Here is a 24,521-nt window from a genome sequence, read left to right as displayed (position 1 = left end):
TCTTTTCCCCTTATGTACCAAGTAGCTCCCAATGTTTGAGACATGACGTCAGGCATCGCCGAAAGACGGGCTCAGACGTTGCATGCTCACCGTCTGACGATGAACATCCATAAACGGAGAGTTAGCCAAAGCGTTGTTTCCACTCTCACGTTCCTCGTTTTGTAATCATGAATCGGCCCTTTATGCACCAGGAAGTGCCTCTGAGCATCAGAACGCTACAGGCCGTGGGCATCACGGTGAGCGCGTTCCTTGCAGGCAAGTTACTTCGCTTCGCAGCCCTCCTGGCCTCGAGAGCACTGTCTTGACTGACGCGTTCGGTTACAGGCCAGCAGGCCTCGCTCACGTACATCGCCACGCCCGCTCTGCTGCAGAGCCCTGCCCCTCTCCTTGTCAGACAGTGGAAGAAGTGCTTCGACATCTCGCGCGGTGTCGAGACGATGGCAGCCCTCGGTCTTGGCGCTCTATTCGGGTATCTCGCGTACAGAGGTAAGCAGCCGTCCTAAGCAAGAGAGCTGTTCGTTCGATCTTTCTCTTCCCCACCATCTTTCTCGTTACGTTCGCGTTCCAAGCGCCCGCACACACACTGATCCGATCGGCAGAGCCGTCAAGCTCGACATCCTCCTTTAGGCTGTACGCGGCAGCTGCGGTGCTTCTGCCTTCGACCGTGCCATACACGATGGTGCTCATGCAGCCCATCAATGCGAAGCTCCTCCATCGCGCCGATACCATGGCCGCCTCGGCGATCACGGACGCCGCAGCGGAGGCTGGCGTCGTGCAGGAGGAGACCGCGCACGCCTTGGTCGACAAGTGGGCGACGCTGCATCTCGGCCGTGCCTTGATCGCAGCCGCGGGCGCCTTGAGCGCGACGTGGGCCACCCTCTCCGCCGTCGAGGTCCTCGGCTTTGAGAAGATAGGTCTCGCATCGGGGGCCAACCGCATTTAGCCTCTTAATGACAAAGCGGCCATGGTTACGTCAAACGAAGAACAAAAATTTGTCTTTTGTAGGATAAGAATGAATAGCATTGTGCTTTGCCTTTGTTATGACACGCAGTACGTGGGCAGCAGATGGTCTCTACGGCTTTAAGCATTGAGACTCGTCGTTCGAGTGTGATTCAATCTTAAGCACAGCTATCTGTCCAGACGTAAAACACATCCTCATAGACTTGACTATCTTGCAACTTTTAAACCTAAGGCCGTTATACATCACGTGGTCTACGTACTCCTTCCGAAGTTCAGCATTCATGAGGCCCTTTGGCTTGCTCCTCCTAGCTGGCTCCATCGCCACAAGATCAATACACTTTCAACCTCCTCTAAAGCGCGTTCTCAACATGTTTCGCTCTTCTCACCTTTCCAGACAGTCCGAAACATCCTCCATACTCTCTCCAAGGCTTCAAAGTTAAGAACACAGGTATATAGACCAGAGTTTAGAAGAGAGCTGAATCATCGCATTAGCAGAAGAATCATCGCCATGCGTTGCAACGAGGAACTTGTCTGAAAACAGCCCCCAATCGATTATTTAGAACATCACTTGTGCCTTCATTACCAGCTAACAGCAAAGCATTCCAAGCTCAGCATGAGAGGCCATGACTTGGGTATGCACACCGGACGATCCTTTCAGCGTATGCTAGATGAGTTTCCACTTCCGCCAATGGATGCTTGTCCATCCCGTCGTCGCCCTTGCAAAGCCTAAATTGGGGACCTACCAAGTTAGGACTGGTTTCAAAGAGCACGGATTGGTGATGTGCCAGTTTTTGAAGTCAACTGGAACATTCCGCTGCTACAACCGAGGAATGCATTTTTCAATCCCACCCGTTCTTCTCTGTCTAGGAAGTGAAAACCAAATTACAGCATGATTGACGAGGGTGCGAGCATGTACGCCAAAGACATGCGTTCCGCGCGGTGCGATCGTGCGAGTGAAGATGCACAGTCCGCATTACAGATCCCTTACACATATGTTCACGGACTTCTAGCAAGCCAAGATGGATCCACGCACTCAACCGTGCAGAATCCCAAGCTCGTTCTGTCCCATGAGGGGAGTCAACAGTGCCCACGACGCAAGAGTCATACCGAGTCCATCTCGAGTATCATAAGTTCGATTGAGGAAGTCACTGACAGTGCCAGTCAGGCGAGGTGGAAATCGTACTCTGAAAACATCGAACCGAAGAGACGGTCGCGAGAGGCGAGCTGGACTGCGCTGATGGCATGGCCTTAGTTCCTGTACGTTCTGTATGAATAGATATGCTGCTAACATTTACGCTTTATTCCCACCATCACCTTGTCGAATTAAGCGATGGAGCGAAAGTGGAGAACTTAAGTAAGCTTATCTACCGTTGCTTACTCTTTTGGCCGATATCGACGTTGTTGTGCCACGGATTCTGAATCTGCTTTGTTTCTTTCACAATTGTCACCAACATTGTTAGTCATTCAGTATCAAGCTGCCAGGTCTAGCAAACAATAACTACTTGGTTAAAATTGCTCCGCTGTTGCTCGTTCTCATTTAGATAAGCTTGGCGGTCATTTTTGTTTGAATACAGATTGCTGTGGTTACAATACTTGAAAGTCCAAAGAACACAGATTGATTCTCGCGTCGGCTCACAGAATTTTTGGGAGCTTTAGAAATAACGCAGGCGTCACGATGTCTCCTCTGTCCGGGAATAGAGATGTTTCAAAGCATGATCGGAATCTTGACTTTAGTGAGAGCGTACATACGCTGTTGACAGAAGCGTTGCTTCGAAGGAGTTTCCACATAACTATATTCTATACAATGCGAGGAGGGACTATCCGCACGTCAATTGTGGCATGGAGGAGTTATGTTCAACACTGATCAGCGAAAAGAGAAGACGGCGTTCATTAGCTCTTCCCGATAACCAGTCCTTGAATACAGTGACAGTGACGGATCGCTTGCAGTACGCGTGAACATCCAGGCAACCACAATCCTTTTTTTTCTATGAATAAATTCGCTTCCCAGTTGAACCGTTGCTATCCGGCGCATCCCACATGCCGTCGACGTAAAGGCTACCCGAAGCACGCTAAGCTCTTACACAGGGCGAACCACCGCTGTCCGGGCTTCGATCCTGGTTTGATCAATGGCCGTATCGTTCCCGCTCGCGGTACCTACCCACATATGCTCCAAGTCCGACGGCTTAAAGGTAAATTCAATACTCCAGGATCATCAGGTATTTTTGTCCATCAAGAGCAGGCTCATTGCGATAATTAGATTTCGGCATTACGTTGCCTCAATACCTCGAAAACCCAGAGAGGCTTGCGATGACTCTAAACCCACTCAGTAGCGTCAAGTTCAGGAAAAAGTCCAGAGAACCAAGCCAGTTTGCCACCTCCTAAGATGTGGCACACGTACTGGTAGAACGTGAAATGAGAGTGGCATTATATCCGTGAGCAAAACATCAGCCGTCAACGCCCACGATACGAGCAAAGCCAACAGGATTGTGCCTATGCTCTTCTATGTTTACTCTGCAGGGTGGTCTACCCCTGACGAGCGGCTTTCAGGGGTGTTAAAAAGCCGATGCACTGCGCTGTCGAACAAAAGTGTAATGAGACTGAAGACATAAGAAAAGCTGACGGCACACTAAGGTCAATGTTGGCGAATGGACGTACGTTGTTTTGGCGCCAACAGCACAAAATCAACGAAGGTCTGGTTAGAAGGAGAGAGATTCTAGGCACATGCGTTGAATAGATTCAATTGCATCCCCTGCATGTGTGGAGAAAACGTTGTTGGCCGCCGACGGTAGAAAGTTGAAGAACGCGCGATTCTACAGATCCCTGGACAACGGGATTTCTCGAGCTCCACACCTCCGCCAATGACCAGCGTCGAGGCAAAGAGTCGGGTCGTTCGTCTGCAGTGCAGATGCATAGCATCATTATTACAATTAGGATAGGTAAGAAGATATAGTCGCGGTTGTGTCCTCATTTGATGAACCGGGAAATACGTGCTAGGCCTGTACACACGACTTGACGGGTCAGCAACCAATGGCCCCGATCAACGGACTGCGATTTAGAGCAAGAGCAAAGTAGCGTTAGGCTCAGAAGCTGTTGGGGCCGGTGCTTCCTCCGTCATGCATTCGGAAGAACTGGAAGTCCGAAAGGTGGACAGATACTTGGTGTGAACGAAGAATGAGGCAGAGTGTGCACGTAGCAGGATGATAGCTCTGAAGTCCGTGACCTATATACTACGAAGTTCAGCTCCTCCGCAGTGTAACAATGCCCGCCAACCAGCTGTGAAAACATCTACTTTGTCCTCAGGTGCGGCTGTCGAAGAGGAACGAAACACCGATGGCCGATGATGGTGGTTCGCGTGTTGTGGTGGTCAAGTCGCTAAAGCGGGAGAACGGGGGTGGTGACCTAAAAATTCATCACGCCTTCAAGCCACATTACTTCTCAAACGACGCTAAAGTCCTATCTTTAGAGTATTTGCGAAGAGCTAACATCTAACGTAACTCGCACGGGCATGGTACTTCTGCTCTTCACTATGCTACTTTGATGAAAAGTCCCCAAAAGCTTGGGCTTGTGGCGGCGCGATTTCGACATTCGCTCCTCGGTTGAAGCACTTGGCGGATGCTGGTTCCTGATCTCAGACGAAAAGAGGCATGGTGTGGTTTTTTTGGTTCGAATCACCGTAATGTGGAGGAGACGGCTATTTTGGAGGATTCGACTTAGCCAGCTACGTGCTGTCTCTGCAACGAGGCTTGTCTGTTGAAAGGATCATGATCACGTTCTCTTCTCGTCCGATCAACTTTCCTTCTCTTCAACTCCCGCCTCCCGTCTCTTACTCCCCTGATATTCGGTGGATTCGCTCTCGATTTCGCTGATCCTTTTTGCTCGTCATTCATGAATTGATTCATAACAAATCACTCTAACGGCCGAGTCGGGCTCCGGCCGAGGATCGAGGAGGCATCCGACTTTTTTCAGTCTGTGAAAATGGAGAAATCCAGCGGTTTGACGATACTTGAGACAGGATCTAAATCTCGTTGGCACAAGAGGATACTGTTTCCGTTCTGGACATGTCGAATTCTTCTGCTGGTGCTGATGGCAGTCGCATACATCGCTTCGATATACTGGATCAGCCAACAGGTGAATATTCAGGGCGAAGTGCTCGCCTCTACGATCGTTGTTATCCTCCTCGCTGTTCTCTGCATATCCTTAGACGCTGTCTCGATAATTTTGCTCAGTAGAAGTGCGCTGAAGCCAAGCGCTTTTCTCATCATGCAGATTGTCGAGACATGTTTCTGGACCATGGCCATCGCGCTTGAGACACTTGCTGCTCTTAAAACTTCGTCGAAGGCGAGAACCTTCTTAACTTGGTTCATTTCCGCCTTGCTGTTGTAAGAACAATGAGCTCTTTTCTTAAAAAGTACTTCGACTAAGGTGCATATAGTGTCTCTTTTGTTGGGCTCCTTGCGTACTCCTCTGTTCTATTCCACCGTTTCCGTAAAGCAACAAACAACGGCGGTTCTTACACCCTCACGCAACACCAGTCTGGCTCCGAACACTCCCTTCAAAACCGCAATCCGACTCCAACAAATCCCTCCATCAACGCTTGCGCAGTATCGATACACTCCCGTGCTAATTCGCGAGCATCGCTTGCGTCCTTAGAATCCGTCTTTCCAGCACCGCCTCCATATGAGCGAAGCCAGGTCTCTACGAGAGGTAGCACGCCTCACACTTCAACCAGTTTCGTAATAATAACATCGCCTGACGAGATAACTGCTGCCCCGAGTATGTCAAACCACACCAATCAGCTTCGTTATGCTTGATCCCGTCGAAAGCTTGGACTTTGTGTATATTTCGATGATACCACTGTATATATTATGACTGACGAGAAACAATTCATACTGAACGTACATCATAAATGTAATGAGTCCTTGCGAGGCGACATTGAGTCTTTGTGATCGGCTATTTTAGAGACTAAATTCTTCAGCATGCCAGAAGACATATTTCCCCCGCCAGACCTGTTTTCTAACCTCACGTCTCAACTGCTTCAACATGCCAGCAGGTCCGCATGTAAGCACAGCAACCTGTCCAACGTGGCCGCTGAACGTATCTTCTACGATATCATGTAGATTCGGCCTAGAGTATTTAACTGCAATGCCTTGTCGTGTGATCAATTCCTCACTGCCATGATTAACAAGCGTCGCTGTGTCAGCAAGTTCCATTGAGTCGCTGGCTCCAGATACAAGCGAATCAGCAGTAGCCCCAGTTACATACACCTCAACCTCCATTTTAGAGTCAGATTTGGTTTCCGCAGCCTCAGCCTCGGGAAGAGGTAAAGCCCAGGTTGTCTCCGAGAGTCTTCGCACAGCCCAAACCATTTTAATGTCTGCATCAAGATGCTGGTTTTGATGACGTTTGAGACGAAGTATAGTACGCCACAGGGGAATAACATACGTTGCGCCAACACCGCCTGCGACGAGGAGAATGCGATCAAAGCTAGCAAATTCGGGCAAGTACGACGATGCACCATATGGTCCTTCGATTCTCAAAGGTAACGTACCGTGGACGCTAGGGACCTGAAAGTTTGACTTGTGCGCAAGTTTAGCGAGCTTCTTTGTGTTACCTCTCAAGGCTCGTGCTACCAAGAGAAGGTGTCCATCTTTCTGAGGAAGATTTGCAATTGTGAACGGATTCTTTAGAAACAGGTTCGGGATAGATGATCCCGGATAGCCTTGTGGAAGGGAGAAGTAGACATGCTGACCAGGCCTGAAGTGAGAGGTGCCTCCTTTAAGTGGAATTTTGATCTCCACGAGATCTGTTCCTGGAACGAGGCCAATACTTCCGTTTTGCTTCTGACGATAAAGAAGGCTTAGGATGAGATGAAGAGCATATATGCAGGCGCTTTCGAGAATATAAGGCCGAATGTGGTTGACGTGGAAGTATGCCAGAGGCAGGAACAAGGTCGCAGATGCGACGTGAATCATGTAGAACAAGCGATAGTTCCAGGTCTTTATCACTCTGAGTGCGGCAGTGGAAGTGATGGTAATGATCGCAATGCAGGCCATACCAAGGATCACGTCCCTGTCCTTGCTTCGCTTCGCTAAAACATTGACTTGAACAAAGAAGTTGAGGTAAAACGCTGCATGTAAGGTGAAAAGACACTGAATGATCTTCCCAAGAACCTGATGCACGGAAATAAGATTCTCGTGAGATAGCCTTGTCAGCATCTGGAGTGGTGAGTATGAGGATTTCATGGCTAGTAAATAGTGCAGCGGTAATTGGGATGCTGCTACTATTCCGAAGCGCTTGGTGAGATGCATATAGTCTAGAAGCCATTAGCGCTGCAACACGCAAGCTGTGTAGTTCGAAGGTCATCAAGCCTACATACCCTCTCCTGTTTCTCTAAAGCATAAAGTAAGAAGCCAGCTCATCCACAGAGCACCCCCAATCCACTCTCCTTTTTTCCCCCATTCACTCGCAACCTCGTCGTCCATCCACCACCGGATTTTGGCGGAGCAGCGTTTCGCCTTTGTCTTCCACGACAACTTGTCATTCTCGATCCCGGCTTTTAGATATGGACTGCTCGGTGTTCTCTCTATATCAACTTCTCCACACCTTCGAGTAAGCCATGCCAAGAAGTGGTAGATTTGGATGGTGACGAGGACAAAGAAAAGCGACAGCTGCGCTATCAAGCCGTACCGATCAAGAAGCAATCGGCGAGCGTGCGCTTGCTCCTTTGTCAGATCAATGAAAGAATATCCAAGCATTCCCATATTTGTTGATGTTCGCGGGGAACGCGTTGCTCTGCATATGAAGATGAGTTCCACTACAGCATTGGAAAAAGTAAGTTGAAGACCGCACTACGTTTCCGTAGCTTTGTGTAGACAATCTGATCAGCTAGTGAGGACTCTGAAATTCTACTCGCAATCTGAGATGTGTTTGGTTAAGCCGTATAATATCTTGAAGAGCATAAGATACCCCTATCTGAAACATTTTGACGGCGCTGCACGCCGCCGCAAATCAAGCCAGTTCGCACTGCGGACTTTCAAAAGCGGAAGCGCCGGAGTTTGTCCACGGTTTTAGTCCGGAACTCAAATGCCGCCCGAGAACGGCAACCATTCGCTTTGCTTCAGGTTTTTGGTCGACTTAGAAACGCAGAGGCTTGTCCCTTAATGTCAAAAATGGAATATCCGGCATCATACTCTACAGCACGTGAATTATGGGATTTGAAGGATGGCGAGCAGAAGATTCCTATTTGGGTAGATTGCGATACAGGTAGATCATCAGATTACCATAAGTCTGAAACTCTCATAACCTAACTCTCAAAATAGGGCATGATGTAAGCGAATTTTCCCTCAAGCGATCTCTCTAGAGAGTTTAGTTTGGACAAGCGGATTTACAGTGGCGAAAGTAGGACGCATTTGCTATTTTGCTCGCTGCGCATTGTCCCAAACTCGAACTGCTCGGTGTGAGTACCGTGCACGGGAATTCATCACTCACCAACACGACCCGGAATACCTTGAGCATACTCGAGGCAATTGGGAAGAGGAACATCGATGTCTTTCCTGGAGCAGAAAAGCCATTTTGCAGAGACGCCGCCCACGCTCCAGACATTCATGGCGAAAGTGGTTTAGATGGAACGACCATCCTGCCCGCGCCAGTGAAGGTAGCAAAATATACAGGAACCAACGAATCGGTTCAAGCCATGTACCAAGCTTTATCGTCGACAGTTCGTGGGACAGCGTGGCTCGTTAGCACCGGAGCATTGACAAATATAGCTCTGCTCTTCGCAATTCATCCAGCGTTAGCCGACCACATCGCTGGCTTAAGCGTAATGGGGGGTGCAATAGGTGGCTTTTTCACCCACGCGCCGATTGGCAGATTGAGACATCGAGTGCCCCTCAGCAAGAGTTTGAGTCGAAAGTTCCCAGGAGGACTTCCAGACGACTCGAATCTGTCCATCAGCGATGTAGCTAGGCGCTTTAAATCACTCGGTTTGATTCAAGATGGCAGCGATATTGATGACAAGAGAATTGAGCTTCTGCTTCAAGAATCGCGGCGATCTTTCGGGAATACCACAGATTATGCTGAATTCAACATCTTTTGCGACCCAGAAGCGGCATCGTCAATCTTTTCAAACAAGCGGCTAGCAGCAAAGACCACCTTGATACCGCTTGACGTCACTCATCAGGTTTTAGGAAACAGAGAAGTCATCAAGATTCTCAGTAACAATTATTCCGGGCCCGCGAACAAGTTGGCTGAGTCTGCAGTTCGACATCTCTTTCTCGAGATCATGATGTTCTTCGCAAGTACATACGAGCGCGAGTTTGCAATGTCGGAAGGACCTCCCTTGCATGATCCGATCGCAGTTGCTGCCGCCTTTGCTCCACAGATGTTCGACGATAATGACGGAGAGCGCTTTGAAGTCTTCGTCGTGAAAAGCGGAGGTGAGACACCTTTTCAATCCGGCAGGAATACTGAGAACGTAGGTCAATGCGGAAGGACTATCGCGAGGATGGTGCGCAAGGGGGAAAGTGGAGTTAGGATACCAAGATCCTTGAGAGTTGGCGACTTTTGGGCTATGATTGAGTTGGCATTACGCGAAGCGGACAAGCTGTCACCGTTAACCTTTAATTCACTCGCATAGATGAAGGAGAGTTAGCCGAAGAGATGGACAGATATGCAATGTTTTACGCCTTGACTTGATCTTAGATAATGAAATCTTACGTCCTTGGCCTCGGATCAAACAAGCTGAAGTCATGCCTTCGGAGAAGGAGATGCATCCTAAATCCTGAAGCCCATGCAACATGTACTCAATTCTATTCAAACACCATATGTTCAACCCGGTGGTTACAGATCAGCAAGACATCAAAGGCTATTCATGTTTTGAAGGCGAGAGTGTCTGACACTATGGTCCATTGATGCAGAAGTTTCCGGATTGTCCAATTGCTGGTAGCGCAAACCCTGCTCTCTTACCGCTATTCAACCCGAAATTGACATGAGAACATCAGGTCAGACGGGTTGCGGACACGTGTGTGCATTCTACCTCACATGTACCCCCTGAAGCTGGTAACATGATATTGGTGGGCCAAAAATGAATCGGGCAGAATCTATAGGATATTCGAGAAGATATTCGGCTTCTCGTGACATGACGAGGACACTTTGTTTGGGTAGAAGCATTATTGAAAACGGGCTCACGAAAAAGAAGCTGTGCGCGGTGCACGACAGCACGTCGGTGACACAGAAGAAATGCTTAGCTACGTATCAGGCCAAGGAGCTTCTCGTGCTTGGACCAGTATATTTGACGACCAGGCCGGTCAACTTTGTGTGCGAAACTTACTTAACACTCTACCCAAATAGGGCACAAGATCTGACCGCGCTAGAATAAGCAAAGGATTAACAAATTTTAAACGCTGTCTGGAGAAAAGAACTTGGAGGAAATTGATGCAAACTGCTTTATGCATCGTTGTTCTGTCAGGTGAACTGAGCAATATATTGCACGGAGTTCATTCCGTTTTGTCCCGAGTCGAGATTCGCACAATGCGCTTGGCTCTGCAAACTTCGCACAGTCGTGCTGTCACCAGCAATCGACTGATAAATTTCTGTCTTTTCGAGTCCTTCTGGGTTTAAACACCCCCCTCAATTACGATGCGAGGGATTGGAGCTTTTTTAACGCAGGATGCACCCGGCACTTGGGCTCATGACGCAAGTACTTCCGGCACGGACGTTGGGGACAAGGATGTGGCGTTGGACTTTGTTGGAGAACATAGCCAGCCCGTTGACCCTGAGCTGGAAAAGAGAGTGGTGACCAAGATTGATTTGTTCTTAATGCCTGCTATGATAATTGGTGGGGAAGATTCATTATAACTTAAGCTAGGTCACCTGGCTGACAAGTGAAATTAGGCTATGGTCTTGTCTATTACGACAAAGCAATCCTTGGTAGTGCAGTCTTGTTTGGCATGACTTCAGATCTCCATCTCAGCGTCGTAGATCGCTCTGTCACACCACCTACCACGGATACCTCGAGGTTAAGCTGGGCGACGTCGCTCTTCTACTTTGGCATGCTGGCTGGTCTGTACCCCATGACGTTCGCCCTCCAACGCTTTAACCTCGCTCGTGTGCTTGGGCCTGTCGTAATATTGTGGGGAGCAGTCTGTATGTTGACTGCAGCTGTCACGACATGGAGGGGGCTCTACGCGCAACGATTCTTCCTAGGCTTCGTGGAGTCCATTATCCCCACCGGCTTCATGTGCATTGTCAGCGGCTTCTATACTCAGCGTGAGCAGACACTACGCCAATCTTGGTGGTTTTCTTCGACAGGACTATGGACCATCATTGGCGGTGCTCTCAACTGGGGATTTGGAAACATCGAAGGGGGATCATTGAAGCGCTGGCAGTACATTTATCTACTTGCCGGGGCCTTGACAATCCTGTTCGGTATCTGGTGCTTCTTCATCCCAGACTCTCCTGCCTCTGCGTGGTTCTTGGGAGAAGAGGAGCGCATCGTGGCCGTAGAGAGGTTGCGTAGCTCGCAGACAGGAGTTAGATGTCATACGCTGAAGAAGGCTCAAGTGATCGAGGCTGCATTGGACATCAAGATGTGGTTGATCTTCGTCATGATGGCCTCTGCATATACAGTCAATGGAGCTGTCAGTGGCTTTGGCCCATTGATAGTATCAACTTTTGGCTGGAAAACCCTGGACTCAATACTCTTTCAATTTCCACTAGGCGGGTTCTGCTTCGTTCTAATCATCCTGACAGGATATCTTAGCTTTAGAATCCCTAACATTCGAATCATCATGCTGATTTTTTGCTGTTTTCCAGTTATCGCGGGCTGCGCCATTATATGGCGAAGCTCCTGGACCTTCCATGCTCCAGCGCCGGTTGCTGGTTACAGCATTATTGGTGCTTTTGGCGCAGTGGTGAGCTTGATCATCAGTCTCGGTATGGCAAATGTGGCAGGACAGACGAAGAAAAGCTGTATGGCAGCTACAATCTTTGTCGCTTACTGTGTGGGAAATATAGTCGGCCCTCAACTTATAAAGAGCCAGACTAAAAATCGACATTATCCTGAATTGTGGCTTGGGCTAATAATATGGTATGCTTGCGTGTAGTCATCAATGTGTTTTGACTAACCGATGGGTAGTTACTGTATCACAATCACCTCTTCGTCAGCCCTCTACGTTGTGTTGAGTAGAGAGAATGCGCGACGAGACCAAAGGCTTGATGTCAATGAGAACGAAAAGGACAGGCTTGCATTCCAGGATCTAACTGATAGACAAAATCCTTTCTTTCGATATGTGCTCTGAAAGGATCATGTGTTGAAGCAACCACGGTGTGTGGGTAGGTCGGAGAGACTTGAATGAAAGTGGAAAAATGAAATGAAACTGCCCCGACCCAAAGCAATATCCGCCCTCGGCAACACAGCGGGTCCATAGTAGGCAGAATTTGGAAAAGTCTGAAGAGGTTGACAGCGATGTCTCACCACATATGTTCCTATGTATTGCCGTCTTAACATCTCTAAGCTAAGCTAGCTTTCTCATTCACGCGGCTTGAGTAACATCGTCAAAACGTCATGTTCACAGAGTCAAAACTTTGTGAGCATCGTAAACGTGGCTTGTTTTTGAACAATTTAGCAACAACTCATTGCTCAACTCTGGTAGCCAGACCATAACAATCTTGCTCAGGGGGTTCGGACGTGTGCACCACTTCCTGATCTGACACGACCTCTGGAGCTTTACCCCATCAAGCGAGGTGAGAATCTTTTCGTCGTGGTTTGGCAAAGTGCTAGGCAAGCACAAGGAGATCTCCAAGCACAGAATACGATGTGTGCCTGTCAATCGTCATAAAGCACGGTTACCACAGCCTACGCACTTTCGACCTGTAGTCTTTTCCACAGTCGCTGCATCCCTGCGAAGATCACTGGCCGAATTGGCAAGAGTGCGTACAAACTTCACAGGCATGTCTCTTTCATCGACCCCTTTTTAACGACGTTTGTGGGCCCAAGAACAGCGGCCGTGCATCCAATTTTCAAGTCGTCAAGAGTTCACCGCTCTGAGGAAAAGCAGCGAAATGGGTAGCGTCATAGCGGGAAACGATTAGATTATCGCGATCACCTCGCACGATCACTTTCGCATTGCAGCTAGACCGTGCGTTAGCTGACACAGTCCTTTAAATGCCACCTCCTTGTCGCTGATCAGCATACTGCCTTTCCGGATACATCCCCCTCAAATCTTGTGGTTTCTCGTTTGGGTAACTAGTACAAGTGATCAGCCTGGTCGCAGAGACGAATGCATGTTTCCGTCGCATTTGACTTTCGTGGAGAGGCTTAGAACATACGGATATGTAGTCGTCGCGTCTCAGGGAGGGCCGGGAATTCCGACGCCTGCATTTGAGGGAGACACAGTTCAAGGAGAAGTGCGTTCTTGGTCAGTCAAAGCGAGGAATTCCCTAACGCTTCCGACCTTTTGCGCCTCTGACCAGGCTGATTCGAGGAAGTCTCTCGATCATAATGCAGTTAAGTAGTCGATGTGCAGCTAGAGGCGCAATAATTGTGGCCAATCATAGCAATCAAGGCCACCCCCTCCTTCTCTCCCCCCCCTTCCGCGATGTCGCACCGTTGCACGCCACCAACGGCAACGGCGCCACCGCATCTGCTAAAAAGAGTTGGACCGGCGAACCAAAAAAAAAGAGCACCCATGCCTTTGACATGCAACTATACCAGTTAGGGTTGACATCCTGCTCTCTTTTTCCGGGGCCAAGACGGAGGATGACGACGCTCATAGTATTGCACCATTGATGGCATTCTCGGCGAAGACTTTCGATCGATTTTGTGCTGGCTTAATCTACCTATTGTGAGCTTCAGGCTGAGTGCGTTGTAGGTGTCAACACGAGGACTAGTGATGCTCCGAAGAGTGTGCGCTTGCAGATTCCCAGATTTACTTGCTGGACATAGGGTCCAGTCTTTAATAGTCTTCAAGCGTCGCGGCCCTAGCGCCCGCTACGCCCGCACCGTACGCCATGAGGTGAACAAATGCTCGCTATTGAAGCTGTAGCACGATTTAGCAGTAGTTTGATGCTTTGACATTCATAAACGTGCGCTAAAATTGTTAGACTGGTTTCTTCTATGAAGAAAAAGCCACGTAATGACTTGAGTTTCTAGTTTTAGCTAGCTAGCATCCTTGGTCAGCTTTAGCGGGAGATGCGCCGCATAGGAGCTATAAAATAGTGACGAGCGATGGCACGAATCTAGAACGACGTGGACACTTGCTGGGAATAGCTTTCAAACTGGTGAGAGAATATAGCGGTAGCGTACATGAACGAGCACGCAGTTACTTTTGTATTATGCGCCATGGCGATGTTATCTACATATCAGACCATGGCTAGAACATTAGCAGTTTAAATATTGGGTATCACATCTCAAAAATACCCGTCAAACGCCTTGATCCATCATTGTTTGCCGATGGATAGTATGCAACAGTACCTTTTGCCAAAGAACGCCGCCTTTTGTTTCATGCGGTGAATTGTACGGTAAAATGAGACATTAATAACTTGTATGAACGAACGTGAAGCAGATCAACTGATCATTCGTTCGCCGTGGATGATGTGGAGCTGAAGGAAGAAACAGCGTCAGTAGTTTTCGCGTTGTCGTCGTCATCGTCCTCGTAAGATGGACCGCTGCTCGCCGGTTGCCCTGGCAGATCCCCCAGCGTCCAGACCCACTCTCGTCTTCTCTTTCTTCGACCTGCCACAGGCGTCTCTGGGCAACTGTCGCTATCCGATTCTGAGGAGGAGTCTCGCTTGTCTCCAGTTCGGGGAGACGACCGACGTGTTTTGATCCTATGAGGTGAACTACGCGACCGTATGGGAAACTCTTGGTGGAATGATGCACTGGTCTTCAAAGCCAAAGGAGAGGTTATGTCGTCGGTCGGTTGTTCAAGTGATAGCGTGGACTCCGGATATGATTCAGCGAAGTGGGAAGAGCCCGAGCTGGAGCTCTGTGGGGACTCGTTCCCACAGAGCGACATTGTAGTGCCAGAGTCGGTGTCTCCCAGGGCAACAAAGTCTATATGCGCTAGAGTATACTTTGTGTTCACGATCTCTTCCACCAGAGGTGTGCGAAACGTTACCCTCTTTTCGACTGGGAATCTGGGGCGTAGCGACATCCTTCGTGTCTGTGCACGAGGTTGAAGAGGGCTGTTAGCAAGTACTGAATTCAGCACCTGGGATATTGAATACGGGATAGTCGCCGAATTCAAGGTCGAAGCTGAGCTGACGGAAGATGAGCTCGGGGTTCTAGAGTCTAGGGCTTCGGGAGTCTCAAGAGTCCCTGCTGTGGATGATACGGAGCTATCGATGGACAATTTCGGTCTCGTCGGTCTCCCTGTGGGGGCTGAAGAAGTCTGTCCAGGGTCATAGGCATTCGCGAACGTATTGATAGCTGTTGGCGACACGGCGGAGAGCGTTTCCAGTCGAAGGCTGGATCCTTTTCCAAATGTTCGGGCTTGAGATGTATTCAAAGACAGCTTGGGGCGTCTTTGTCGATTAGGATTGGCAGACGGCAGTTGTTGCGCACGCATTGGTGATTGATGCTGTTGTTGTGGCGGCGGCGGCGGTGGTGGTTGAGGGACCACCAGAGAGCCGTTCATTCTGTTCGAAGACAGGTCGTGGTGAGGAGAGAGAGATTGAGCCAGCATGTTGCGGGGAAGGGAGATGGTAGTTTTTAAGAGGGCACCAACAGGCGGAGCAGGCCAGAGACGATGGATCTAGGCACCCTTTTGCCGCCCCGTAAAGGTGGGAAGCCCACAGAGAGGGTGTAAGATGGCCTCGTATAAGGGTCAAGTGCGCAGCATTGGGGCGCGGCCGCGGACAGGCAGGTGGGGAGAGAGGAGCTGCGTATAGAGGTGAGGCAGCGCTATGAGCTTAAAGACATTGCGATCCAGCGAGCTAGGGACAGACCGGGTGTCGATATATCGTGGACACTCAGAGAGACGCCGTCGCGGGCGGCATCTGTCGATAAGCCATATATACGACCGCGCCGATTGACAGGTGCTGGGAAAAGTCAAGGCGGCGCTTCTGTCCGTGGTTCATTCGAGCAGATCGCCGACGAAAATAGCGCCACGCGTCTTAGCTCCACTGCCAGTGCGAGCTAGAAATAGACCGCGGCCGTGCGTTGATTTCTGTTGGCCATTGAAACATTGGACGTGCACGGCTCATTTGTTTGCGTGTTGCCGCCCCAAGGCAGTCTGCAAAAGGATCCTGTTCGACGACCGGGACTCACTCGCTTCACCAAGGGAGAGCTTCATGCTTTCATCCTGTCGAGGATCCTTGGCCATGAAAAGAAAGGATGACAGGATAATTCTCCACTTTGTCAGTGAATTCAACGCTCATCGCACCTAGTCGCTTGACTTGCCCATCCGCGGAACGTCCCTCCCCGTAAGACAGATACTGCATTTCTCGATGGTGGATCACACCGTGATCGATTCTGGTTTCAAAACACCTCCAGAAGGTGAAAGACCAATCATCTTCAGATGTTGCGCCCTACGGAAAATGCGGTAAACTGTCTCGACTTCCATCAACTGCACATTCACAGGAGCGAAGGTCGCCTGCCTGCGCATTCGTTTCCAGCCCGGCACTACCGATCGCAGCTTCGACCGCTAGAGACACATCGAAGAGTCTAAGTTAAGCTTAGAATCACGTGTTGCCTGACCGGCTAACCATGATCGTATTTTATAGGATGTCGATGCCTTCTACTGCTCCGTCTTTGAAGTGGAAAATCCAGCCCTTAAAAGCGTTCCGTTGTGCGTCCAACAGAAACAGGTACTTGATCAAGCATTCCACACTCAGCACTTGATTCTCGTCAGGAAGGAGCTGCTTATGCTGGCGTTAGATTGTCGTCACGTGTAATTACGAAGCACGCCGAAGAGTACGCAGCCTAGAGGCAATCACATGAGGCTACCTAGGTCTAACCAGCATTTTCTCCTCTCCGCAGGGCCTGCACAAACTCCAGCTGATCCGGGATGCGAAGGCTAAGTGTCCAGATGCGGTAATTGTTCTAGGCGAGGTAGGGTCTCATCGAATAGCACGGCTTGGTGCTCTTGCGATCAGCTTCTCACACATTCTCTGTAGGACCTCACCAAATTTCGCGATGCTAGCAAAGCGCTATACCGTTTCTTACGCGGCTTTTCGTGGAATCACAAGGTCGAGGCCCTTGGATTCGATGAGGTACGATCCGTCATCTGTTTGCTTATGCGGAATGCTCAGCATACGCTGCACAGCGACTCACCACAATCTATTTTTAGCCGTCCCAATACTGCGTTATGGAAAGCGCGCTAAGACCCTTTTGCAGGTCTTTCTTGACGTGACTGACATCATTGAATATAATCTGCAGATACTCGCAGAGCACAAGCAGCCCCAACCCGCCTTCTTCCATCTTCATCGCAGTGATCCAACCAGTGGCTTCGTTTATGACGCGACCAATATCCCGGGTCATACATATCCTCAAAATTTCTCCCTCTCAGCCTCTTTGTCTGGATCCGATGATTCGCTCTTGTTGCGACTGTCTCTCGGATCTCATCTAGCGTATCATATTCGTCAGCAAGTAGAACAACAGATGGGTTACACTTGCACTGTTGGCATCTCAACGTCGAAACTACTTTCTAAACTAGTGGGCAATCTCAACAAGCCCAATGCTCAGACCACACTGCTTCCGCCGTATGAGTACGAGGATAACGGAGCGCTTGGCAACGTCGCTAGTTTCATGGACGCCCATGATATCGGCAAAGTGCCCGATATTGGTTTCAAGATGACCGAAAAACTTAGGCATTATGTCTTGAAATGCAGCCTTGATTCCGGATCTAGCATTCCATGCTCAGAAAGGCTAGAGCGGACCACTGTAGGTGATCTGCGAAATCTTCCTGGACTTAATGCTCAAGTGCTCGAAGAAATTCTTGCCGGTCCGGGGATGCAACGAGGAGTTGGCTTCAAGACTTGGTGTTTGTTGCATGGAATCGACGATACTGAAGTCGCTATGGCCAGAGACTTTCCGAAGCAGATCAGCATCGAAGACAGCTATCGGTGCATGAACACCATGGAAGGTGTGCTACGTGAACTACTAACCCTATCTACTAGCTTGTTACATCGCATGCGCGCAGATCTTACTGTAGAAGTTCAAGTCTTGGATGGCAACCATGGACAGAAGAAGACGCGGCAATGGCTCGTGCACCCTAGAACCTTACGACTCTCTACGCGGCCACGTCCGCCGCCTGGAGCTGATGGTAACAGAGCTCGAGCCTCAATTAGGATCTCTCGGTCTACGAGTCTTCCAACCTTCGTATTCAATCTTGCAGAGCCTGTTGAGCTGTTGGCCAAGCGCCTGGTTCACGAGAGCCTAGTCGTCCTCTTTCGTCATCTCCATCCCGAAAGAAGAGGATGGGACTTAAGCCTTATCAACGTAGCTGTGACGAACATGGTAGAAACTGCTGGAACGTCAAAATCCGCGGCTGGTCGCGACATTGGCAAGATGTTCAAGTTTCGAGAGAAAACTTCGGAGGTCCCCGGAAGCGTGAAGGCGAATGTCACCTCCCTTATACAAACGAATAACATAGGCGCAGTGAACACAATGGCCGCGAGCCGTGCTCCGGCGTTGGATGCCATTGCAATTGGCTCAGAAGATCAATTACCATTGTCGCAGAGCACTCAGTTATCCGAAGCCGCTAGCACTTGGGACGAGTCCGAGAGCGATGAACAATGCTTTGTGGGCATTTGTCCGCACTGCGATGCTCGAGTGCCCGATTTCGCACTCGCTGCACACCTACGATTTCATGAAGTCAACATTTGACTATATGAAATGACTAAGTCTTCATCTCCAGACGCTCTAAGACCACCCATCCGCATGACTTCTCAAAGCGGTTCGATCCTACGATTTAGCCACGGCTGAGAGAGGACACGTTATGCTGCCTTGTGTTGTAAACAGAGCTGCACGGATTTAGAATGGCGAGACTTAATGACCAGATACCATTTTTAATTCAATATTTTCCAGCTGAGAGTGTGCAGTGTACAAGTCACGTTCAAAGGTGTGTATTTATCTATGCAAGAATGCAGTTCTGTTGCAACGACAACGACACACGCACAGGGTGCCAGCAGGCACGCGACTCACGCGTTTCCAACCTGCCCTGGAACATACATACTCTACGCACACACACTTGAATATAGCCATATCCATCAGTTACCAGCATTACCTTTTACCCGAGCATACATAGTCCACCATCTAGTAGCACGCTTATTTTCGTCATTTCACACATCTGTTATGATGTAGCTTAAGGTAACTTCAAGTGCCCATACACAAGTGCAGTCCAACTAGAACGCTTGAAAGCAGCGCTACTAGCGTTGTGGACTGAATGCAAACAACGAGCATGGGATGATCTTCCAGCCTCATGGCAACTAGGACTGCTTCCCGGCTTGCATGCGAACTAGCTCTCCGATCTCAAAAGCCACCCTTCGAACCGCACCATCATCTACTTTGCCGTACTCGCGCCTGACCAGAATGGCACCGACGTCGTCCTTGATCTCGACCTTCTTCTCCGCTGCATGCGTTCTTGCACCATTAGCACTCATCGGTTCATCCCGCTCTTTGTCCGTGGTTCGGACGTATACGGTTAAATCGGCACCGACGACACCACGCCACAGCGTCGCAGTCCATGCCCAATGGTCCGCTGGGCTGTAGACGTCGTTGATAGGCAGTGCGGTCGACCACGCGTTCGATCCGTGAAGTATGTAATTGCCTATCAGCAACAGTGGGATCTTCGATGCTAGTCGCTCTACATCGGATCGGCGACGAGCTTCACACTCCGTCTTCGCAACCGCCTCCGTTTTCTCCTCGGAATGATGATCACAAGAATGTCTTTCAAAAGGTGCATTGTAGAAATCTCCGCGTGCGTCTGCGGAAAGACCGCCATCGCCTATGTGCCTGTTTGCCAACTTATCTGCGCTGCTCAGATTCGACTGCTCACGCATCGAAGAGAAATCGGATACAGAGTCTTTGACTCGAATTTCTTCAACCCGGGTGTAATCGACACCCGTGATGAAGTCAGTAATCTTCTTCGTCTCGTCATGCCACACAGATACTACGTCTATATAGTCCTTCAGCTTGCAGTGTTCTCCAGGAGCTCGCGGACCTGGAAGAGTCCGAATGTCGAACTCGTCATTACGCCTTAAGGCTATCTCAAGTTGCTCCAGCATAGCCTCAGCAGCACAAGTCTCATCGCCCTCGATTGCAATGATAGACCCACGAATACGATAAGGCGGTGATCCAAGCGAAGGTTCTTTGATAGGTGGGGCGATGCGACGAAGTTGCCCAAGCTTCCCAATGACGGGTATGCTCATTATCATCGCTTCTATGCTGCGTCTATGCTCTCCAGCAGCAGGAGACAGAAGTGGAGCCAGCCGCAAAGACTCTGAATTATGGTACGCTTGCGGCGAGAGTGGACGTGGTGAAAGATGGTTGTGTACTGTAATGGGCGTTACGGGATAGGAATGCAGCCCATTTCTACCAGATCCGCTCGGCAACATTGAAGCAGGAAGTCCTGTGATAGGACCAGTTGTGTGTGGCGTGAGAGGCGGTGATGAGGCTGTCGAATGACACGTGGAGATATGACGGGCAGACATCTTAGCTTCCGGAGAAGTTGGCAATGATGCTCGTTTCATGTCAGACACTCGAGGTATAAGATTCATTACGTTACTAGACAAGGTGTTCTGGTCGTTGGAATTAGCCGGGTGCGTAACTTCTGATCGCCTCGCAGGTATTGCTGCCCTATAGCTCTCATAACGACGACGCTTTGAATCGGATATTTCGATTGCAGTGTCTGAGAATTTTCTTGCCATGGGGCTGCCCGTTGTTCCGACCTGACTATCTCTCTGATTTGACGACGCAATCGAATTCGACGTGGCTCCTAGCAGCTTGTGACTAGAGCTGAAAACGCTGTTCTGAGGTGCCGGCAGGGTCGGACTGTAGGTGATACAATCGTTCGGTTTCGAGTGCAATAGTGACGGGGTAAATGCCAAAGATTTGGCGACGATGCTTCTGCCTCCACACTTTGGGCAGCGCGCCTTTTCCCCCTGGACTGAGCTCGGTGCGATCTTGTTCTTGTGCCGTGGTTGAAAACGGTAATCTGGATACTGCTGAGCGTGCCGAGCTTTCTCCTCCTCTGCAAATGCTTTCCACGTGTTCTTCACTTCCTCAGGCTCTGCTTGCCACAACTGGCCCGCAATTTTTGAAATCTCGGGATTTGAAAGTCCTCTATGTTGCAAAATTATATTTTGTTGATGATGTTGGCGATACAAAATGAACGCTGACGGAGAGTGAGTAAATCTAAACAATCAGGAAGAAGCAGTTGCAAAAGATATGGAAACGTACCATTGCGGGGTCGCGGAATTTTTGGATCAGGTTGACAAAGGCAAATGTCTAGTACGGCTTCGGCCGTTGTAGAAGGCCGTGATGTGTTTTCATTCTTGTGCGAAGACAAGCTCTCAGGAGGAAACAACGCCGGATGTTGCCGAGTCATACTCTCTGGCGAACTTCTTGCCGCCTCGAAACTACTGGTACTTGCAGCTAGGTTTTGAGACTGATGATCGATTGCTGTGATATCCCGATTGAGAGTCTGCCCAGGTTCAGCGATATACCTGTTTGAGCGCGGCCTCAACGATATTGAAGAAACAGGTCCAGCAGTCTTGCTAGCAGATGGTTCACTCTCGTCAAGCGAGGCAATAGGGGCAGTTCGTGACATTGTTATATTCAAGCCGGAGACTGGTTGGAAATACTGGACATCAGGTATTCAACTATAGCTCCCGCTTATAGAGAGTATGTACATTTGAAATAGGTTGGAAGCGGTGAGTCTATAGAGTCGCAACAAGGAGACAACGGGATTGAAGTCAGAAGACACAGTGAGAACGATGGTATTTGTCTTTGTCTACAATGGTGAGACCATTGAAATCCTTTGTTGTCGAAAAAAAAAAAAAATCCAGTGAAACCGTGGCATGCTTCGCGTCACAAATTTCCGCCGTTCACGGCGACGTTTGATCCTTTTCCTTTGTTCGCTTTCGGATCTTTAGGCGTGATGCAGTCCGACCGCAAGGAAGCGACAACGGCGGCATTTCAGCGGAAAGCGGTAGAGTACGGAAATGGCTTTCGACATGATTCCGCACGCTCTGATGTGTAACAGAGCCCCCCAAAGTCCAGTCAACCCTGATACCTGTTGGGGTGAAAGAAAGTGCAGCAATCCGCGACTGATGGCCAACCCTCGCCAACACCCGCTTCGAATTGCTCAGAGTTAATTTCCTGGGGCAAGGCTTGGTGCCAAACGAGGCAGTGCGATTGTTGCCTTTCCTTTGTTCTCGTCCGAGGTCGAAGCCTGGGTCATAGCATGGGCGTTTGCACTGTTGTTCGAGCTTAGTAATTCTACAGCCAAGGCACCTAACTGCTCATGGGCAACAGAACTGAACTGGGTATCGTCCCTACGCAAGTTAGATGATTGGCTAGATTGTCGAATACGAGTTATCTTACCAGAACAGATGGTCTTGTGGCGCTTCGCATTCAGAAGGCACGCTCATGGATACGTCACTGCCATCGGAAGTGTCCATAGGAACAACCAATCTTGAGCAGGGATTTCGAACGTCTTTGAAGGTCGGTGACTGTGTTCCGAGGCCGAGCGAGTCAAAAAAACCCATCTGCTTCATTTGTACAGAACGGATTTGATCCAACAGCCAATTGTTCCAGTCAGGAAGATAAATGTGACTGCTCTTCCAGTTCTCGGCATACTGTGACAGGACGGTGTTCCAATATTTAACCAGATAGATGAGCTTGTGCTGCTGTTCGCTGAATTTCCGAGACTGCGAGTTCTGACTGTGAGCCAGTGACATGAACCTAGGAGTAAAGCTAACGTCCCATAGCCGCGGCAGCACAAATGACACAGGCTCATCGAACGACTCGGCGATGGCATCTAGTTGCTCGAAAAGTATAAAGACGCTATGTGCAATTGCGTTCTGTGCACTCTTCAGGTCCAAGGTTGCATACTGCCATATGTCCCAAAATCCGAGGGTGATGGCGAAGACATACTCGGAGTCTAAGTCGACAGACGTTGACTTGTGTTCATATCTGATCCATTCTTGTATCTGTTCTTTCAGATCTGGTAGAAGTGCTAGCGAGGTCTTGTTCTCCGACGTCGTGTTGGCATACAACTCATTATCAACAACGACGCCGCCGGAATAGGTCGACAGATCGCTCGCAGAACGAGCAAAGTTCAGGACAGTGTCGCAAACCAACTAGGACTTGTCAGCGGGCGACGTTCAGGTGAAATAAGAACGCTCCTGACCTCTTTGCATAGTATTTCTGTCCACCTGGCACTGTTTCGCTCATTGTTCGACGCTATGTCAGCAGTGGCTGCGGCGTCAACGTGTTTGCCGGTGTCGCTGAACGAGTCTCCGAGGACGACGACGACCTTGGACGTCCCAGACAATACGTTTGCTAGGCGTGATGTGACGGGCAGAGACGGATATATCCACACAGAATACGTGAGGAGAGAGATGGCGGCTAAAGCTGCAATGAATTGCACTCTGGTGACAAATCGTAGATGCATGATATGATCAGATACGAAAGCAATTGCTGCGTCTAGCAGAAGAATCCAAGAGCGCCTGGACTTGGTGTCTGTAACTTGGGGACGAAAAGAGCGAATGAGAGACGCAATTGCGCATGCGACATGTTGCCGTGCATGTCGAAAGAAAACGGAAAAGAACAGAGGCGAGATGAAAGCTGGCTATCGCGCGCGATTAGGCGTCCGGCTCCGCGTGAGTGACGACGCTGCGCACACGAATCCAGCGTTTGCAACGTCCACTTCATGACAAGGCTTACGCAATTCGACAAACTGAGCAAAGCGTAGAGAACCCGCGCCTCCGACCGGACGAATGAGCGGAGTCGGACGTGGCCGGCTGTTGCGCGTCAGTGGGAGCTTGCCTTGCATCCCCAGTCGAGGTGCGATGAGATTCAGGCCGGTCGAAGACGGCGATGATGAAGCGCGGCAAGAAGAGAGGTGTCAGCCTTTCCGCCAAGCTCGACGTCTTGCCAGGACACCGCGCCAGCGATGGTTGCGCTTGTTGTGCTGGTGTCAGCTTCTGGGCGCGGCGCAAGCCCGGCGCCGTGCCTGTCCCTGTGCCGGTGCCCGTCCTGCTTTGCTGCCCACGCTTCGACGAGATGCTCGTCGGCCTGCCGTTGACTTCTGACAAGGCCGTGGTCGGCTGAGACCGGTCGTCTTGACGCATCGTCGGATTGGGCCCGCTGCCGTGCACTGCGCGGCGGTCTTCAGCAGATGCTGCTGCAGCCGCAACTCATGCTCACGATCAGAGCATGGTTCGGATTCTAACTCAATCTATCGCGGAGATGCTACGCTGCCTGTCAACTGGCTGCCCGTGGTCACGTTCCGGGGCATTCATTTTCGTTGCCTCTGACGGAATGACGCACAGCTGGAATGCGAAGCTTGTTGGCGGAGGCTTTGCTCGTCAACCGCGCTCTTGTCCTTTAGTGC

At 49.9% G+C, this 24,521-nt stretch overlaps 8 protein-coding genes across 11 annotated transcripts; 4 read left to right on the top strand and 4 right to left on the bottom strand.

The window, feature by feature from the left end:
• The first annotated feature begins 101 nt into the window (after positions 1-101).
• On the top strand, positions 102-1,687 carry PV09_07378 (uncharacterized protein). The gene is made up of 3 exons (XM_016361140.1): positions 102-255; positions 325-486; positions 600-1,687. The coding sequence occupies exons 1-3, from the start codon at positions 168-170 to the stop codon at positions 941-943; spliced, it is 594 nt and encodes a 197-aa protein (XP_016210960.1). The 5' UTR covers positions 102-167; the 3' UTR covers positions 944-1,687.
• Positions 1,688-5,720: 4,033 nt separating this feature from the next.
• Positions 5,721-7,955, bottom strand: PV09_07377 (uncharacterized protein). The gene is made up of 2 exons (XM_016361139.1): positions 7,337-7,955; positions 5,721-7,273 (listed from the first exon to the last, which is right to left on the bottom strand). The coding sequence occupies exons 1-2, from the start codon at positions 7,719-7,721 to the stop codon at positions 5,916-5,918; spliced, it is 1,743 nt and encodes a 580-aa protein (XP_016210959.1). The 5' UTR covers positions 7,722-7,955; the 3' UTR covers positions 5,721-5,915.
• A 98-nt stretch (positions 7,956-8,053) lies between these two features.
• PV09_07376 (uncharacterized protein) lies at positions 8,054-9,822 on the top strand. The gene is made up of 3 exons (XM_016361138.1): positions 8,054-8,223; positions 8,280-8,287; positions 8,363-9,822. Exons 1-3 carry the CDS (start codon positions 8,121-8,123, stop codon positions 9,593-9,595), a joined length of 1,344 nt encoding a protein of 447 aa, XP_016210958.1. The 5' UTR covers positions 8,054-8,120; the 3' UTR covers positions 9,596-9,822.
• A 682-nt stretch (positions 9,823-10,504) lies between these two features.
• On the top strand, positions 10,505-12,642 carry PV09_07375 (uncharacterized protein). The gene is made up of 3 exons (XM_016361137.1): positions 10,505-10,795; positions 10,852-12,046; positions 12,095-12,642. Exons 1-3 carry the CDS (start codon positions 10,597-10,599, stop codon positions 12,255-12,257), a joined length of 1,557 nt encoding a protein of 518 aa, XP_016210957.1. The 5' UTR covers positions 10,505-10,596; the 3' UTR covers positions 12,258-12,642.
• Positions 12,643-14,255: 1,613 nt separating this feature from the next.
• On the bottom strand, positions 14,256-15,995 carry PV09_07374 (uncharacterized protein). Its single transcript, XM_016361136.1, has one exon. The coding sequence runs from the start codon at positions 15,642-15,644 to the stop codon at positions 14,532-14,534; it is 1,113 nt and encodes a 370-aa protein (XP_016210956.1). The 5' UTR covers positions 15,645-15,995; the 3' UTR covers positions 14,256-14,531.
• A 186-nt stretch (positions 15,996-16,181) lies between these two features.
• On the top strand, positions 16,182-19,166 carry PV09_07373. 4 transcript variants are annotated; one of them, XM_016361132.1, is made up of 6 exons: positions 16,182-16,317; positions 16,684-16,767; positions 16,838-16,873; positions 16,940-17,011; positions 17,077-17,172; positions 17,297-19,166. In XM_016361132.1, exons 1-6 carry the CDS (start codon positions 16,252-16,254, stop codon positions 18,785-18,787), a joined length of 1,845 nt encoding a protein of 614 aa, XP_016210952.1. In that variant the 5' UTR covers positions 16,182-16,251; the 3' UTR covers positions 18,788-19,166. The 4 variants fall into 4 exon arrangements, with proteins under 4 accessions (XP_016210952.1, XP_016210955.1, XP_016210954.1 ...); XM_016361135.1 differs by having other exon boundaries at positions 16,838-17,011; positions 17,077-19,166; XM_016361134.1 differs by having other exon boundaries at positions 16,684-17,011; positions 17,077-19,166.
• PV09_07372 (uncharacterized protein) lies at positions 19,136-21,731 on the bottom strand (the record flags this gene model as incomplete). Its single annotated transcript, XM_016361131.1, has 2 exons — positions 19,136-21,296; positions 21,362-21,731. 2 exons carry the CDS (start codon positions 21,729-21,731, stop codon positions 19,390-19,392), a joined length of 2,277 nt encoding a protein of 758 aa, XP_016210951.1. The 3' UTR covers positions 19,136-19,389.
• A 543-nt stretch (positions 21,732-22,274) lies between these two features.
• On the bottom strand, positions 22,275-23,579 carry PV09_07371 (uncharacterized protein; the record flags this gene model as incomplete). Its single annotated transcript, XM_016361130.1, has 3 exons — positions 22,275-22,458; positions 22,508-23,265; positions 23,316-23,579. 3 exons carry the CDS (start codon positions 23,577-23,579, stop codon positions 22,275-22,277), a joined length of 1,206 nt encoding a protein of 401 aa, XP_016210950.1.
• Between the last annotated feature and the right edge of the window lie 942 nt (positions 23,580-24,521).

Source organism: Verruconis gallopava, assembly GCF_000836295.1.
Source record: "Verruconis gallopava strain CBS 43764 unplaced genomic scaffold supercont1.29, whole genome shotgun sequence".
Taxonomy (NCBI): Eukaryota; Fungi; Ascomycota; class Dothideomycetes; order Venturiales; family Sympoventuriaceae; genus Verruconis; species Verruconis gallopava.
This window is presented reverse-complemented; position numbering and strand designations above follow the sequence as displayed.